This window comes from Hyperolius riggenbachi, chromosome 2 (assembly GCF_040937935.1).
Source record: "Hyperolius riggenbachi isolate aHypRig1 chromosome 2, aHypRig1.pri, whole genome shotgun sequence".
NCBI lineage: Eukaryota > Metazoa > Chordata > Amphibia > Anura > Hyperoliidae > Hyperolius > Hyperolius riggenbachi.
This window is the reverse complement of record NC_090647.1, coordinates 317,683,063-317,695,954: the sequence shown is the minus strand read 5'-3', so window position 1 is coordinate 317,695,954 and position 12,892 is coordinate 317,683,063. Positions and strand designations below refer to the sequence as shown.

General features: G+C 48.2%; 1 protein-coding gene across 1 annotated transcript in view; it reads right to left on the bottom strand.

Annotated features, from left to right (window-relative positions):
- Window positions 1-12,892, bottom strand: part of LOC137544395 (myosin-binding protein H-like) — a 125,513-nt gene that overhangs the window by 54,257 nt on the left and 58,364 nt on the right. Inside the window, exon 2 of the mRNA XM_068265462.1 lies at window positions 9,976-10,110. Within this exon, the coding sequence (XP_068121563.1) occupies window positions 9,976-10,110 (135 nt within the window). The remainder of the gene's footprint in view (window positions 1-9,975; window positions 10,111-12,892) is intronic.

Here is a 12,892-nt window from a genome sequence, read left to right as displayed (position 1 = left end):
AGGGGGTAATATGTGCCCAGGATAGGTAGCCAGGGGGTAATATGTGCCCAGGATAGGTAGCCAGGGGGTAATATGTGCCCAGGATAGGTAGCCAGGGGGTAATATGTGCCCAGGATAGGTAGCCAGGGGGTAATATGTGCCCAGGATAGGTAGCCAGGGGGTAATATGTGCCCAGGATAGGTAGCCAGGGGGTATATGTGCCCAGGATAGGTAGCCAGGGGGTATTATGTGCCCAGGATAGGTAGCCAGGGGGTATTATGTGCCCAGGATAGGTAGCCAGGGGGTATTATGTGCCCAGGATAGGTAGCCAGGGGGTATTATGTGCCCAGGATAGGTAGCCAGGGGGTATTATGTGTCCAGGATAGGTAGCCAGGGGGTATTATGTGCCCAGGATAGGTAGCCAGGGGGTAATATGTGCCCAGGATAGGTAGCCAGGGGGTAATATGTGCCCAGGATAGGTAGCCAGGGGGTAATATGTGCCCAGGATAGGTAGCCAGAGGGTAATATGTGCCCAGGATAGGTAGCCAGGGGGTAATATGTGCCCAGGATAGGTAGCCAGGGGGTATAGGGTCCCCGTTTTAGGTAGTGACAGGAGCGCACCCTCCTCTCCCGCCGCTGCTGCCTCTGCCGCCGCCGCTCCCTCCTCACCTTGCAGCAGCTTCAGACCTCAATCAGTGGGCGACCCGACCAGTAAGAAGGCGCCAGGCGCACCTGCTCTATATGCGGAAGTGATGTCACTTCCGCATATCAGTGCGGCGTGCTAGGTCCTAGCGCCCGCCCGCCTGATCGAGGTCTGACGCGGCGCCTAGAGGGAGGGAGGGAGCGAGCGAGCGGCGGCCACAGGGGGAGAGCGGCGGCCGGGCGGCGCCTCTCAGAGGCAGGCGCCTGGGTGCCTTGCACCCGCAGCACCCGCCCAGGCTCGGCCCTGATCTTACCTCTTCATTCCTTAAGTTACCTCTCCTATAGTTAATTTACCTCCTCTGTAGTTAATTTACCTCCTCTGTAGTTAATTTACCTCCTCTGTAGTTAATTTACCTCCTCTGTAGTTATTTTCACATGCAGCTAATTAACAGCCTGTCTTTAACTCTGGAGTTATTTTAAGGATTGGAGAGTTAATTTAAAGACAGAAGAGTTAACTTTAGGCTTGCCTGAGGTAAAATGTTTCCTGAATACTACATGCCTTATCACCATGGTAACAACTCTAGAAGAGTTATTAAAGACAGGAGATAAGTTTAGTGAATTGAGGCCATAGTCTGTGGCCTGGCGAGGTGCTGGGGCCCTGCAGGAAAAGGGGGAGATGGACAGAAAATTGAATAAAAGCCTGGTCATGTTCTGAAACAGAAATGTTTTACGGACGCAGTAATCTTTTGTAGGTGGCCAGCACAATAGAACGTACAGCAAATGCAACACACCCTCTCCCCCCCCCCCCCCCCCCCCCCATTTTTTTGGGTAATGGTTTGGAGTTTTGGAGTTTGATCATGGATATGCCTGCCTCTGCCTACACACAACTTCAGCCTCATGTCTTTCCCTATCAAAAGCATACCCACTAAGCACATTTAATAAAAAGCACCAAAATAAAATTATACAGAGGATCCACTATATTGAAATTGTTTAAAATTTGAAATGCATGTGTACACATACTTATAAGAAGTACCTATCTCCCACAGTCCCAGATTAAAATGCACTATAGATTACTTTTCTCCTATGCTGTTGTCACTTACAGTAGGCAGTAAACATCTCATTGATGTGACAGGTTTTGGACTAGTCCACCTCCTCATAGTGGATTTGCAGTATCTCCTTTATTTAAAAACCATTTCTGGAAAGGATCTATACAAAGATGTCGACCAGCCTAATTACTCATTTGCACACTATTTTGGCAGCTGGATGTAACAATTGGTGTCAGCACGCAGAGAGAATCTGATTATTGGTGATCTGCAGTATCACCAAGAATACAGATATATACCTGACTATTGATGATCTGCAGAATCACCGATAATACAGATATATTGCTAACCTCTGGACACCTGAAGCGTGTAAGTGTTTGGTGTAACAGTGGAAATTGGACCACCGGGGTAGCAGGTGGTCCAATAAGTAGAGACAGACTCTACTGCAGTCAAGGACTCCAGGAGAAGGAGACCCTGACTGGTTATGCAGCAGTGCCCCCTCTGAGAAGCAGAGGGCCCCTGCAGGAAGGCTGAGCACCCAAGGGGTGGGGGACAGCCAGAAAGGTCGGGCAGGCCGGGTCGGCAACACACTGACAGATTAAGTACAAAAACAGGAAGCTGATTCGGTATCCAAGACAAGCAGGGTTTGGCAACGGAATATCAGAAGTGCAAGGTACCGAATCAGAGATCAGAGGAGTGGTCAGGAAAGCAATACGTCATAACAGATATCAAACATTGCCTAGTCTGGGTGTGAGGTCCGTGGTCTCTACACCCTGGAACTAGTCTGATGTAAAACAGAATGATAACACAAGTTCCCTAGTCTGGGTGTGAGGTCCGTGGTCTCTACACCCTAGAACTGGTCTAAGGAATAACACAGATGATACACAGTATTCCTAGTCTGGGGTGTGAGGTCCGTGGTCTCTACACCCTGGAACTGGTCTAATGAATAACACAGATGATACACAGTATTCCTAGTCTGGGGTGTGAGGTCCGTGGTCTCTACACCCTGGAACTGGTCTAATGAATAACACAGATAATACACAGTAAACTGGCTAAGTGTGGATTCCCAGGTCCACCTGGTTCCACTACACTGAAAGATATGACTATGTCTGAGTGCTAACACATAGGCATTCGCAACGCCAGACAACCAGCAACTGAACAGCAAGAGATATATATAGTGAAGCGCTCTCCAGCGCCGCCCAGCTCCCATCAACCAATCAACTACTGAGTTGGGATCAGCTGCTCGCCTCGATCAGCTGACCCTTCTCCTATTGGCGCACGTAGCTCTCCATCTGTGTGCACTTCTGGGTCCAGACAAACTAGACGCATGTTGCTGCGGGGAAACCGCCGCTCTGTGCGCGGACACCGCCGCCTCACTGTCAGGAGGCGCGGCGGTTTCTCCACAATCCGTCACAGTACTCTCCCCCCCCCCCCCCGAGGAGTGGACTCTGGACACTTTCTACCAGGCTTCCCAGGATGTAAGTCATGGAACTCTTTCTTTAATTCTTCCACATGCATACGGCAATCTGGCACCCAAGATCTCTCCTCTATGCCATATCCCTTCCAGTGGACCAGATACTGCACAGAATTCTGCACCAGGCGAGAATCCAGAATCTTTTCAATCTCATACTCTGGTTGGTCATCCACCAACACGGGGGGGGGGGGGGGGGGGGGGGAGAGGAGTCCACCTGTACTGCTGGCTTCAACAGGGACACATGGAATGATCTCCCACCTTTCATACTGGGTGGGAGATCAATGGCATATGTGACTTTATTGATTTTCTTGGCCACTGGAAAAGGTCCTATAAACTTAGGACCCAGCTTGGGTGACAATTGTTTTAAGGCCAAGTGACGAGTGGACACCCACACCAAATCTCCTGGGGAGAATCTCCACTCTACTGACCGATGTTTATCGGCCTGCTTCTTCTGGGTTTGGAAAGCTTTCCCTAGGTTCCTCTTAACCATTCCCCAAATTTCTTTCAGAGCCCTTTGCCAATCCTCCAGAGCTGGGAAAGGAGTAGATGCGACTGGCAAAGGAGCAAACTTAGGTGACCTCCCTGACACCACCTGGAATGGGGAGAACCCAGAAGAAGAGCTCTTCAGGTTGTTGTGCGCAAACTCTGCGAATGGCAAAAACTTTACCCAATCAGTTTGCGCATCAGCAACATAACACCTGAGGAATTGTTCCAGCGATTGGTTAACTCTCTCGGTCTGACCGTTGGTCTGTGGGTGATAGCCTGATGAGAATGCGAGTTCCATGTCTAATTGATGGGAAAAGGCCCTCCAAAATTTTGAAACAAATTGGACTCCCCGATCTGACACTACATTTTCCGGAATGCCATGCAGCCGGAAGATGTGCAGGATGAAGAGATCAGCCAATTACTGGGCCGAGGGGAGTCCTTTCAGAGGGACAAAGTGTGCCATCTTACTGAAACGGTCCACTACCACCCAAATGACTGACTTGCCTTCAGACCGAGGGAGTTCACCCACAAAATCCATGGAAATATGAGTCCAGGGTTCATTGGGAACTGGCAAGAACTGTAAAGTGCCAACGGGGGCCTGACGAGAGGGTTTGCTTCTCACACATACCGCACACTCTCTTACAAATTCCTTGCAATCTGTAACCAAGGTAGGCCACCAGGCACATCTAGCTACTAGATCCTGGGTTCTGGTGGCTCCAGGATGACCAGCATTCTTGTGAGAATGAAAGAATTGCAGGATCTGTAAGCGGAAAGGCAGTGGCACAAACATGACCCCCTCAGGTTTTCCCTCTGGAACATCCTGTTGGTAGGGATTCAACGTGGCTGTCCAATCTCTCCATGTCTCAGTGGCTGCCAGAACTACCTTTGGGGGTAGGATGGTTTCAGGGGCTGCAGGCTGCACTGACTCGGGCTCAAAACACCTGGAAAGAGCATCGGCCTTGACATTCTTGCTTCCGGGAGTATACGTGAATACAAATCTGAATCTTGCAAAAAACAGGGACCATCGGGCCTGGCGAGGGCTAAGTCTCTTAGCCCCCTCAATATACTCCAAATTCTTGTGATCTGGATAATATGTTCTGCACCCTCTAACAAGTGTCGCCATTCCTCAAACGCCAATTTGATGGCCAGGAGCTCCCGGTTGCCGATGTCATAGTTTTTCTCGGCGGGTGAAAACCTGCGAGAAAAGTAGGCACATGGGTGCAGCTTGCCCTGCAAACCTGACCTCTGAGACAACACAGCTCCCACCCCCACCTCTGAGGCATCAACCTCTACGATGAAGGGAAAGGCGACATCAACATGCCTCAGTATCGGGGAAGAACAAAACAGTTTCTTTAGGGTCGAAAAGGCCGCATGAGCTTCTGGTGACCAGTGGTGAGTGTCAGCCCCTTTCCTGGTGAGACTGGTGAGAGGGGAAATGATGGTTGAGTACCCCTTAATGAACCTTCTGTAATAATTAGCAAACCCCAGGAATCTCTAAAGTGCCTTCAGCCCCACAGGCTGAGGCCACTCCAGGACAGCAGAAACTTTCCCTGGGTCCATCGAGAGACTAGAAGTGGAGATAATGTACCCCAAGAAGGCTACTGACTCTACCTCGAAGAGGAATTTCTCCAGTTTGGCATAAAGTTGATTCTGTCTTAACTTCTTCAAAACCCATCTGACATGCTGGCGATGTTCAGAGAGACTAGACGAAAAGATCAGTATATTGTCCAAGCAGGGGCGTAACTAGAAATCACTGGGCCCCCCTGCGAATATTTGGATGGGGCCCCCCCCATAGGTGCCAAATAATCGTAATGGGGCAGCGTTTCACTGTAAATTAATTGTAAAGTGGGCAGCATTTTACCAGACAATCGTAATGTGGGCCAGAAAATCGTAATGTGGGCAGAGTTCACCAGAAAATCGTAATGTGGGCCAGAAAATCATAATGTGGGCAGAGTTCACCAGAAAATCATAATGTGGGCAGAGTTCACCAGAAAATCGTAATGTGGGCAGCAGTTACCAGAAAATTGTAACGTGAGCAGCAGTCACCAGAAAATTGTAACGTGGACAGCATTCACCAGACAATCGTAATGTGGGCACTGCGTTCACCAGAATATCGTAATGTGGGCCAGAAAATCGTAATGTGGGCAGAGTTCACCAGAAAATTGTAATGTGGGCACCAGTCACCAGAAAATCATAACGTGATCAGCAGTCACCAGAAAATTGTAACGTGGACAGCATTCACCAGACAATCGTAATGTGGGCACTGCGTTCACCAGAATATCGTAATGTGGGACAGAAAATCGTAATGTGGGCAGAGTTCACCAGAAAATCGTAATGTGGGCAGCGTTCACCAGAAAATTGTAACATGGACAGCATTCACCAGACAATCGTAACGTGGGCAGTGTTCACCAGAAAATCGTAATGTGGGCCAGAAAATCGTAATGTGGGCAGCGTTCACCAGAAAATCGTAACGTGGACAGCATTCAGACGACAATCGTAACGTGGGCAGTGTTCACCAGAAAATCGTAATGTGGGCCAGAAAATCGCAATGTGGGCAGTCAGTCACCAGAAAATCGCAATGTGGGCAGTCAGTCACCAGAATATCGTAATGTGGGCAGCAGACACCAGAAAATCGTAATGTGGGCAGCAGACACCAGAAAATCGCAATGTGGGCAGCAGACACCAGAAAATCGCAATGTGGGCAGCAGACACCAGAAAATCGCAATGTGGGCAGCAGACACCAGAAAATCGCAATGTGGGCAGCAGTCACCAGAAAATCGTAATGTGGGCAGCAGACACCAGAAAATCGTAATGTGGGCAGCAGACACCAGAAAATCGCAATGTGGGCAGCAGACACCTGAAAATCGCAATGTGGGCAGCAGACACCTGAAAATCGTATTGTGGGCAGCAGACACCTGAAAATCACAATGTGGGCAGCAGACACCTGAAAATCGTAATGTGGGCAGCAGACACCTGAAAATCGTAATGTGGGCAGCAGACACCTGAAAATCGCAATGTGGGCAGCAGACACCTGAAAATCGTAATGTGGGCAGCAGACACCTGAAAATCGCAATGTGGGCAGCAGTGACCAGAAAATCGTAATGTGGGCAGCAGACACCTGAAAATCGCAATGTGGGCAGCAGACACCAGAAAATCGCAATGTGGGCAGCAGACACCAGAAAATCATAATGTGGGCAGCAGACACCTGAAAATCGGAATGTGGGCAGCAGGCACCTGAAAATCGTAATGTGGGCAGCAGACACCAGAAAATCATAATATGGGCAGCAGACACCTGAAAATCGTAATGTGGGCAGCAGACACCTGAAAATCGTAATGTGGGCAGCAGACACCTGAAAATCCCCCTGCAGAATTTCAGAGCGGGGTCCCCCCCCCACCGGGGCCCGCTCGTGGCCGTTTTTTGGGGGCTGGAGGGGTGGCAGCATGAGGGGAAAGCCTTGCCCACAGTCGGCGGGGAGAGGGGAAGTTCGCCCCTCTCCCTCACCTCGGGGCTCTCCCCTCTGCGCCCCCCTCCAGCTAGTGAATGTGTGTGGGCAGCGGGCAGCAGCGGCGGCGGGATACATACCTTCTTCCTTGCGTTCCATCGCCGCCTTCTCGCTCTAGCGGCTGACGTCACTTCCGCTTCCGGACAGACGACGTCAGCAAATTCTGCGTATTGTTTTGGTACACCTTCAACCTGAATGTTGGTATTACCTATGGTTACTTTCGCTAAACAATGATGAAAACAATGGGATGACCAGCTCGTTAGCTGACCTGAAACCCAGTCAATCTGAGGCGAGTGAATTTGTAACCAGGGCATTCCAAGAATGATGGTAGAGGTTGCCATATGCAGAACCAGAAATTGCAGACTTTCCCCATGTAAGACCCCCACCGTGAGTTGCAAATTTGGAGTACGAGATAAAGGGTGCCTACTCTGCAGAGGAGAGTCATCCACCGCAGTGACCCGGATCGGTTGATCCGAAGGGAGCATGGGTATTCCCAATTTTTTAGCAAAATCGTAATCAATAAAATTAGCCGCTGAACCGGAATCAATAAAAGCTTCAGTGGAAACAGTCTGACCCTCCCATGTGACAGAACAGGGAAGTAGCAGACGATTGTCATGTAGAGGTAAAGACTGCACGCCTAGGGTATTACCTCTGACTACTCCTAGGCGGCAGCGTTTCCCGACTTCCTGGGGCAATTTTGCACTCTATGACCCTCCTCTGCACAGTACAAACAGAGCTGCTCCGTTTTCCTGCGATTCCGCTCTGCCCGTGTTAATGTGGACTGACCAATTTGCATAGGCTCAGGTGGCGGTGAGGCCGGTGGAGAAGTGGTATAGGAGACATATCTAATTCGGTCCTTACCATGGGTTTGTCTTTGGTATCGTAACCTACGATCAACCCGCACTGCCAAAGAGATTGCTTCCTCAATGGTTTTAGGTTCAGGATATCCCAACATCAAACCAGAGACTGCGTCTGATAACCCTGATAGGAAACAATCCAGCAATGCTAAAGCCCCCCACCTGGCCGACACCGACCACTTCCTGAACTCCGGTGCAAAAAACCTCCACAGGATCCTTGCCCTGGCGCAAGGTTTTCAACTTCCGCTCCGTGGTAGAGGAAATGTCTGGATCATCATAGATTATGGCCATGGACTTAAAAAACTCCTCAACTGACCTGAGTGCTTCATGCCCTGACGCTAAATTATACGCCCAGGTTTGAGCATCCCCTGAGAGTAAGGTCTTAATGAAGACAATTCTCTGTGCCTCTGTTCCTGACAGGTTAGGCCTCAGTTCAAAATATGACATTACACGATTCTTAAAGTTCTGAAAGTCAGATCTATGGCCAGAAAACTTTTCTGGTACGGACATTCTCAATTCTGTAACCGGAGGGGATCGCACTGAACTTACAGTCGTCTGGAGGACTTGTAGTGACCCAGATATAGCAGAGATCTGGGCCTGCTGACCGTCCATCACTCTGATGAGGTTTTCCACCGTGGTGAGTGTGTCAAGACGACTGCTAAGTGCGTCCATATTGGTTTGGTCTGGCGTTCTGTAACGATTGGTGTCAGCACGCAGAGAGAATCTGATTATTGGTGATCTGCAGTATCACCAAGAATACAGATATATACCTGACTATTGATGATCTGCAGAATCACCGATAATACAGATATATTGCTAACCTCTGGACACCTGAAGCGTGTAAGTGTTTGGTGTAACAGTGGAAATTGGACCACCGGGGTAGCAGGTGGTCCAATAAGTAGAGACAGACTCTACTACAGTCAAGGACTCCAGGAGAAGGAGACCCTGACTGGTTATGCAGCAGTGCCCCCTCTGAGAAGCAGAGGGCCCCTGCAGGAAGGCTGAGCACCCAAGGGGTGGGTGACAGCCAGAAAGGTCGGGCAGGCCGGGTCGGCAACACACTGACAGATTAAGTACAAAAACAGGAAGCTGATTCGGTATCCAAGACAAGCAGGGTTTGGCAACGGAATATCAGAAATGCAAGGTACCGAATCAGAGATCAGAGGAGTGGTCAGGAAAGCAATACGTCATAACAGATATCAAACAATGCCTAGTCTGGGTGTGAGCTCCGTGGTCTCTACACCCTGGAACTAGTCTGATGTATAACAGAATGATAACACAAGTTCCCTAGTCATGGTGTGATACACAGTATTCCTAGTCTGGGGTGTGAGGTCCGTGGTCTCAACACCCTGGAACTATGCTAGAGAATAACACAGATAATAATACAGTGAACTAGCTAAGTGTGGATTCCCAGGTCCACCTGGTTCCACCACACTGAAAGATCTGACTATGTCTGAGTGCTAACACATAGGCATTCGCAACGCCAGACAACCAGCAACTGAACAGCAAGAGATATATATAGTGAAGCGCTCTCCAGCGCCGCCCAGCTCCCATCAACCACTCAACTACTGAGCTGGGATCAGCTGCCCTCCTCGATCAGCTGACCCTTCTCCTATTGGTATAAAAAGCCTGTCTTGCGGCGTGCGCGCACGTAGCTCTCCATCTGTGTGCACTACTGGGTCCAGACAAACTAGACGCATGTTGCTGCGGGGAAACCGCCGCTCTGTGCGCCGATACCGCCGCCTCACTGTCAGGAGGCGCGGCGGTTTCTCCGCAATCCGTCACTGGATTTATCAATTTCTGTTTAGTAAATACTTTTGAAAATAAAGAGGATCCTGATAATCCCCCATGAGATGAGGAGAGGACATGGTCCTCATCAGTACAGCATGTGATACATGTATGTAGCTTGTTTGATTATGATTGTTCACATCAGATATCCTTTAAAGCATCTTAGATACAACAAATACAATGTTACATATGCATGAACTTACTGCCTTCTTTCTGGTACTCGAGCAGGTAGCCATCAATAGCAAAGGTGCCTTCTTTCTCAGGAGCTTTCCATCTCAGAGATAAGGATGTATCATCAACATTATCCACTGAAAGATTTTCTGGACTGCTGGGTGGTTCTGAAAAGAATAAAAGTTTCTGGTAAATAAATATAAGCAGGGTAATTGTTTGGCATATATTTGCAGCTATATAGGATAATAGTACAAATATCTGGCAAAGCTAAATAATTTAATAGACTACTAGTATATTCAATGCTGTGTGTTCATCCACTCTGTTAGGCAGTGGCGTAGCTAAGGAGCTGTGGGCCCCGATGCAAGTTTTAATATGGGGCCCCCCAAGCATTCTATAAATAATTGATAAGGCGCACCAAAACCTGCCAATGGCAACTATAGTGTCAAAGTTGCAAAAAGGGGATGGGGAACAGCTAGTTAATGATTACCACTATTCAAAGTATCTATAGAAGTGATTATTATGAGCACAGGACCAATAGAGAGCTAATACTGCAGTTGAGAGAGGGCCCTTTGGGGCCCCTCTGGCCCAAGGGCCCTGATGCGGTCGCAACCTCTGCAACCCCTATTGCTACGCCCCTGCTGTTAGGATGAAAAGATTTTCTTTCAGTTATCTTTTTGATAAAAAGGAGTTGCTGCACAGAAGGCAGAAGACACACTACAGGTTGAGGATCCTTATGGAGGACCACCATACCATGTCCTTCTACCACTGCTGGGTCCTTTTACCACTGCTGAAACCTTCTACCACTGCTGGGTCCTTCTACCACAGCTGGATCCTTCTACCACTGCTGGGTCCACCTACCACTGTTGGGTCCTACCACAGCTGTATCCCTCTATGACTGCTGGGTCACTCTACTACTGCTGGGTCCTTCTACTTCTGCTGGAGCCTTCTACCACTGATTTATCCCTCTACCACTGCTGGGTCATTCTACTACTGCTGGAGTCTTCTACAGCCGGTGAATCTTTCTACCAGATGCCATGGAGAAGAGCAGAAAGGTGGCAGCACATTTTGGATATAATATGCAGTATGTTGGCATTTTCATTCTGTGGATCCTTGTTAAGTGGACCCATTATTTGAATTTTGGTGTCAAGTCTTTAAAATTGGTGTTACTTTAAAGTTCAAAAAGTGAACACAGAGTTGCACATGCTTTATTCTTCCATGACCTAAGGCTAGATTGGGGATGGACTGAATATTGGAGGCTGATCTAATAAGATTAAAAGCACTGTTCCTGGCAAAGGTTCTCCTATTAATATGCTGACAGCTGACCTTATAAACTGGGTCTAATTAGGCATACTGTACATCAAAAAAGGGCACCTGGAAAAAAGGGCGCGTGGTGTAGCTGAAATTTAATGATCTTGTCTATAATCATATTTTATCGTTTCTACTTGAAATACAAATCTGAAAATATTGTTTATAACGCTGATAACAATAATACAGGTCCTTCTCAAAAAATTAGCATAATGTGATAAAGTTCATTATTTTCTGTAATGTACTGATAAACATTAGACTTATATATATTTTAGATTCATTACACACAACTGAAGTAGTTCAAGCCATTTATTGTTTTATTATTGATGATTTTGGCATACAGCTCATGAAAACCCAAAATTCCTATCTCAAAAAATTAGCATATTATGAAAAGATTCTCTAAACGAGCTATTGACCTAATCATCTGAATCAACTAATTAACTAAACACCTGCAAAAGATTCCTGAGGCTTATAAAAACTCCCTGCCTGGTTCATTACTCAAAACTGCAATCATGGGTAAGACTGCCGACCTGACTGCTGTCCAGAAGGCCATCATTGACACCCTCAAGCAAGAGGGTAAGACACAGAAATAAATTTCTGAACGAATAGGCTGTTCCCAGAGTGCTGTATCAAGGCACCTCAGTGGGAAGTCTGTGGGAAGGAAAAAGTGTGGCAGAAAACGCTGCACAACGAGAAGAGGTGACTGGACCCTGAGGAAGGTTGTGGAGAAGGACCGATTCCAGACCTTGGGGGACCTGCGGAAGAAGTGGACTGAGTCTGGAGTAGAAACATCCAGAGCCACCATGTACAGGCGTGTGCAGGAAATGGGCTACAGGTGCCGCATTCCCCAGGTCAAGCCACTTTTGAACCAGAAACAGGGGCCGAAGCGCCTGACCTGGGCTACAGAGAAGCAGCACTGGACTGTTGCTCAGTGGTCCAAAGTACTTTTTTCGGATGAAAGCAACTTTTGCATGACATTTGGAAATCAAGGTGCCAGAGTCTGGAGGAAGACTGGGGAGAGGGAAATGCCAAAATGCCTGAAGTCCAGTGCCAAGTACCCACAGTCAGTGATGGTCTGGGGTGCCATGTCAGCTGCTGGTGTTGGTCCACTGTGTTTTATCAAGGGCAGGGTCAATGCAGCTAGCTATCAGGAGATTTCGGAGCACTTCATGCTTCCATCTGCTAAAAAGCTTTATGGAGATGAAGATTTCATTTTTCAGCATGACCTGGCACCTGCTCACAGTGCCAAAACCACTGGTAAATGGTTTACTGACCATGGTATTACTGTGCTCAATTGGCCTGCCAACTCTCCTGACCTGAACCCCGTAGAGAATTTGTGGGATATTGTGAAGAGAAAGTTGAGACGCAAGACCCAACACTCTGGATGAGCTTAACCACTTGAGGACTGCAGTGTTAAACCCCCTAAAGACCAGGACATTTTTCACCTAATTGACCACTGCAGCTTTAAGGCATAGCTGCAGGGTCGTACAACACAGCACACAAGTGATTTCCCCCCCCCCCCCCTTTTCCCCTCACCAACAGAGCACTATTTTGGTGGGGTCTGATCCTCCCCCCACCCCCGTGTTTATTTATTTTTTTATAAATATTTTTATTTTATTAGAAAAAAACGTGTCTTTTGTTTTT